The sequence below is a fragment of the Rutidosis leptorrhynchoides genome, chromosome 5, assembly GCF_046630445.1.
Source record: "Rutidosis leptorrhynchoides isolate AG116_Rl617_1_P2 chromosome 5, CSIRO_AGI_Rlap_v1, whole genome shotgun sequence".
Taxonomy (NCBI): domain Eukaryota; kingdom Viridiplantae; phylum Streptophyta; class Magnoliopsida; order Asterales; family Asteraceae; genus Rutidosis; species Rutidosis leptorrhynchoides.
This window is the reverse complement of record NC_092337.1, coordinates 367,864,322-367,870,172: the sequence shown is the minus strand read 5'-3', so window position 1 is coordinate 367,870,172 and position 5,851 is coordinate 367,864,322. Positions and strand designations below refer to the sequence as shown.

The 5,851-nt window shown below is 33.5% G+C and overlaps 1 protein-coding gene across 1 annotated transcript; it reads left to right on the top strand.

The window, feature by feature from the left end:
- Nucleotides 1-242: 242 nt before the first annotated feature.
- LOC139847286 (transcription factor MYB62-like) lies at nucleotides 243-1,766 on the top strand. The gene is made up of 3 exons (XM_071836963.1): nucleotides 243-532; nucleotides 664-793; nucleotides 965-1,766. The coding sequence occupies exons 1-3, from the start codon at nucleotides 379-381 to the stop codon at nucleotides 1,551-1,553; spliced, it is 873 nt and encodes a 290-aa protein (XP_071693064.1). The 5' UTR covers nucleotides 243-378; the 3' UTR covers nucleotides 1,554-1,766.
- The last annotated feature ends 4,085 nt before the right edge of the window (nucleotides 1,767-5,851 follow it).

The following is a 5,851-nucleotide window of genomic DNA, read 5'->3' as shown; positions in this document are numbered from 1 at the left end:
AAGAAAGTAGACAAGTATCACATTTTTTTAATTACTTATAAAAGAATAAAGGATAAAATATAGACTTATAACATGTTCACACAAAGAGCACTAGTGCCATTACTTACAAGAATATTATATTTCAAAGATGGTGACAAAGCCCACATCTTGAAAATTCCCATTTGGCTTGTACATTTATCATTTTAAGGCAATATTTAATGGGTGTGATTCCCTATTTTTCTTATTAACTTTTTCAAGAAAGCCTTTTTTGGCGTTGAGAATAATTTTCATATGTATATAAACCTCCACTTGGTTTCCTACCACCCCATCATTCAAGCTACACTACAACTTTTCCTCACTTTTCAACTTTCACTATTGTGTTACTTTTTCTAAACTCCAATGAGGGCTACCAAGAAGATGACCAATTCTTGCATAGAAGAAGAATTTGATCAACTAAAAAGAGGGCCATGGACACTTGAGGAGGACGATCTTCTAATCCGTTATATCAATTGCCATGGCGAAGGCCGTTGGAATTCGCTTGCAAAATCTGCAGGTAATTATCATTATAATAACATCCAAAACAATCGCATCGTAAGAAACATTTTGAATATTCGAATTTTCATCTTTATCATGATCTTTAATTATTGGCTTCTAATTTATGACGTTTAATTTGATCCTTTTCAGGACTGAAAAGAACCGGGAAAAGTTGTAGGTTAAGATGGTTGAATTATCTAAGGCCAGATACCAAGCGCGGAAATCTAACTCTACAAGAACAACTCTTGATCCTTGAACTCCATTCCAAGTGGGGTAATAGGTGTGTCTATTAATTATAATTCTACTTATGCTGTATATCATAACAATCTTTTTAGCATGAGCTTATATAAAGAATTAGCAAGAAGTTAAGAACGAAACTACAAAAAGATTTAAGCTTTAAGTTTGTTTCCATGCGAGTTATTGAAATCTAATTTACTACTCTTTAAACTAGATGGTCCAAAATAGCCCAACATTTGCCTGGAAGAACAGATAACGAGATCAAGAACTATTGGAGAACAAGGGTACAAAAACAAGCTCGTCACCTTAAGATCGACTCAAGTAGCAAGCGATTTGTAGAGGCACTACAGCGATTTTGGATGCCAAGATTGCTTGAAAAAGTGGAGCAAGATTCATCAACATCATCTACATCAACTGCATGTACTTCAACTATTGAAAATGATCTAAACAAATTAAAACAACAAACTTCATTTAAAACATCATCTCCAATACAACCATGCAACAATAAGGAGTACACAACCAACTCTAGCTCAAGCATTTGTGCATCAGATTCTAGTGAGAATAAGATGTTACCTGAAATTTCACTACTTCATGGGGACAGTTCCATCTATGACTCATCACTCAAAGACATGGATTGTTATAATGTGGATATAAGTGAGTACGATATGATGAATTTCGGACGACCGGATGACACGTCAGACTTAAACTTTCAGGTTGCAGATACTGATTGGATAAGCTATGGTGACATGTCAGCTGACACGTATTGGAACATGGATGAATTATGGCAATTCGGAAATAGATGATCACATCCTTTAATTTATTTTGTCAAAATAGGCTTAATTAAACTTTAAATATTATATATGAAAGGGATGATAAATTTTATATATGTCAACAGATTGCTACCTAGCTAGGACCTTATTTGAAGAATGTAACATCAATATGGAGCAATTGTTGATCATTTGTATATGAATGTGTCGGAATACATAGAATTTTCTTTAAATATGTACTCTATATTAAGTGAAATTGAGTTGGAATGTTTAGTGAACCTTTGTTGACTGTTTATACTTCATAATTTAATGTTAGACCATCTTTAACCATGGCAGGAGTGTTGGCGTGTTGATGGGTAGAGGCGAGGTGTTTGGCGGACGTGTATGTAAACTGATAAATATATAATGGGTGGTGTAATGAGTGGGGTGTTGTTGGGTAGGGGTGTGCATTTTAAATATTTTTTTTTTTTTTCATTTTTCCCAATGTTAAGTTTTAATTAATTAATTTAATTAATAAAATTAAATAAATACAGTATATGATTAAATACAAAAACGAATTGGTCTTTGGGCTAATTATACAATAGTGGGTTGGAATACCCATATCCAAAACCAAATACACTAGTACACTAGTTAATATATATACGGAGTAAATATTTAATAACTATATTATAAAACATCACAAAAAAGTTAGGGTTGTATGGTTCTGGGTGCCGTTGCTAATGTCTTGAACCTCAAGTGAAAAAAAAAAAAAAAAAAAAAAAAAAAAACTCAATATCCTCTATTTCAAAGCAGCAATCAGTAAGCAAGTCATCTTCATTTTATCAAATTTTAGCATTATCATTATCTTATCATGTAATCATGTAAACGTAATATTAACATCAATTTTAAATATCTTTTTCCTTCTTCGTCAACGACTGAAAGGATGCAGCCAACCATGTCCTGCCAGGTGTCCAACACGCTAGTATTCTCCTCCGTGCCACCATCCAGCACACTATACACCTCAATGGCATCCTTAATGCTGTTATTAGAAAAATTCTATACGGAGAATTACATTACGATAACTGTATTAGGGGCATTCAGTTGTTAATCTGAAAATACTGAATGAATATCGGGAAAAAAAATTGAATTCGGTTTACAAATCTGAATACATCCACACATGCTAATTCATTCTCAAAAGCTGACAAGTAAAAAATAAGTACAAAGCCGATTTTGGTTCGGTTTTTTCTTTTACTTTTTAAAGTTTAGTTAAATGAAAATCGTATCATTTGCCCTCTCTATTTCGTTCTTATGAGCATTTCTGGCCGGAGGTCCTTTAGGAAGCAATCTCTTTTGCTCTAGAGTAGAGGGAGGGACGACCTTATCTAGGCGCGGGTTCTATACCCGCGGGTGGAGTAGTGACTTCCTTCTAATCTAGGGTACGAGGAACGATTGTCTACACCCACCTCCCCCATACCCCACTTTCGTGGGATTGGTTGTTGTTGTTGTTGTTGATATACGAGTATTTGTTATTGGATATGACCATTGTTCGTCATCATGTACTAGTAGTCTAGTAGACATATTGATATGAGTATCACGTGTTATGCACGTTATACGTTTAAATGAAGAAGCACATGAGCAACACATAGTAATTGTTACGGCAACATTCAATCCAACAATTTTCAAGAGACTTTCCCACCAAATTGTTATCTTCATGTTAGTTTAAATAGAAGATAGTTGTTAATTGTAATCACTTTATGTTTTGTAAGGGAATTTCCTTCTTCTTCCTCAATTGTAAAATTTACTATCGAAACCGAAAGTACCGATACCGAAATTGTTCAAAATCAAGAACCGAATACCGTACCGAACTAAAGAGACGGTACCCGTTCGGTACCGGTACCGGTACCGGTATTTTCGGTATTATACCGATTAAAACCGAATTCAACTCGAATAATCCGTCATCTTTTATTCATTTCAATTTTAATATGGTCTAAAAAATGCACACTAACCGATACTTGTGCTTGCTTAATAAATGGTAGTATAAGAAAACAAAAATGACCAACTGAATGTATATTCTGGGAAGAGCTAAAAGCTCACAAGGCAAACCAACTGAATATACATTATTGGATCTAGAAAAAAAATCAAATATACGGATAACATGATATAAAAAAAGAATACAACAAAAAGACTGATGTTCCTAACCTTGAAGAATATAAAATTATTTAGACTCCAAGATTACTGAATTACATTTTGATAGTCTGAAAATTCCCAGAATCATATACCATGCTAGAAAAGGGCCGGTGATAATTTATTTATGGGCAAATGGTCTGAAAGGGTAATCTGTGTTGTCAAATTTGACAATCAAGGTAACTCTCAATTTCACTAAGCCCAAAAAGGACTCTATTTTAACTTTTGCTCATTAAAAGGATTGCGTGTTTAAAAATTTTAAAATTGAGGTAATCTTCGTCAAATTCATTAACAATCGTTAGTTAAAATTACACATTTGGTCCCCTGAAGTTTGTTAAAGATTTCACCCATACTCATCATCACCATCTTCATTAATATCACCACCACCACCATAATCCTCTACAAATCACATTCAATTTGCAGATCTGTAACATCATCTTCATTTGCAAATCAGATCTAAATTTGTACACAAGTTGACTGAAAATTGCAACTGGTTCTTCAATATGTTCATACGGTTATGAACATAAAATTAAAAACTGATCAATCGAGGAAATTAAAACTTGTAATTTGTTGGTACTGATTCCAGAAGTATCTAACAGCATATTTCCAAAGTAATCCTTAATCATAACATCATTAAAATAGAGAATCGATGATGAACAGAAGCATGAACCTTCATGAACACTTTGAAAATTAAAATTTCAGTTTGATGCGTTTCTGGTCTCGATCTCTTCATGAAAAACATTTCAAATCATCCAAATAACACTCGTTGATCATTATTTCCATCAGAAACATCATATAATTCGTGAATTTGAAGAAGTCCAAAACAGTTGACTTTTTAATCCGAACTTTAACCTTCGAATTCGAACTCGATTCTTCACGTTAGGACCTGTAAAATTGTAGATAGCATCACATAATGATTTAGAACACATATACATTTTTACCTTTCCTCAAATCGTTCCAGATTGATTCGGAGACCAAATCATCTTGACTTTTCACATTTTTTGGGTTTTGAAGATATAGATCGAATTAAAAAATATAAAAATGTGGAAAGGATAGAAATCATTTAGTGATAATATCCTCAAAATTTTAGACCTTAACTCTTCTTATTCATCGAGTTATTAGTTTTTCTTGTTTTTGAAAAAGCCTCGCTGAAATCGATTGATTTTGCTCGATTTGGAATGTTTTGGGAAAACTAAGATTGTAGAAGTGTTTATCGCTATCATGTGCTGCTATCTGCAACTTTTCATTTATTTTGGTCGAGATTTGAGCAGTTTTCCATGTCCACCACCATGAACCACCGCCTGCCGCCGCCTAGCTTCTGCTGGAATCTGTAAAAGCTGCCGCCCTTGAGGTAATTACACTTTTGGTCTTTTAATTTTCACACAAGTGCAAAGATATGATAATCTTTCATTTAGAATGATGGTTATAATTTTTAAGAAACTTCAGGGACCAATTTTGTATTTTTAACTAACAATCGTTAATGAATTTGACGAAAATTACCTCAATTTTAAAAATTTTCAACACGCAGCCCTTTTAATATGCAAAAATTAAAATAGAGTCCCTTTTGGGCTTAGTGAAATTAGGGGTTACCTTGATTGTCAAATTTGACAACATAGGTTACCCTTTCGGACCATTTGCCCTTTATTTATCTATAACTGAATAATTAACAACACGAACATACTTGAATCTTGAAATTTATATATCACAAATCTGACACTTTGATAGTCCTGGTCAATAGGAAAACTTTGGCTCATATGTCTCAAACATATGAACCACGAATTTATATTTATACATGGTACTATTGGCCATGTATTTAAACAAAAAGTATGTTCAATGTGAGCAGTTTAACAAGTTCTATTTGTGATACTACTGGCCACCTAATAAGTTTTTTGATCATCACATGTTTCATCATCTAAAACCCACAAAATCTTGTACTTTTCATAATTCGGTATTCAAATTCGGTTTCCCCATATCGAACCGGTACCGATACCGAATTTTCCGATACCGAATTTTCTCAAAACCGGTATTTCGATACCGGTACCGGTACGGTACCGTTTCGGTATTTTCCAAGATATGTATCAACCTTCACAATTAAACCTTAAATCTGTGAAAGTTTCACAGATTTAAGGTTTAATTGTGAAGGTTTATCTTGGATCCAAGTTGAACTATCA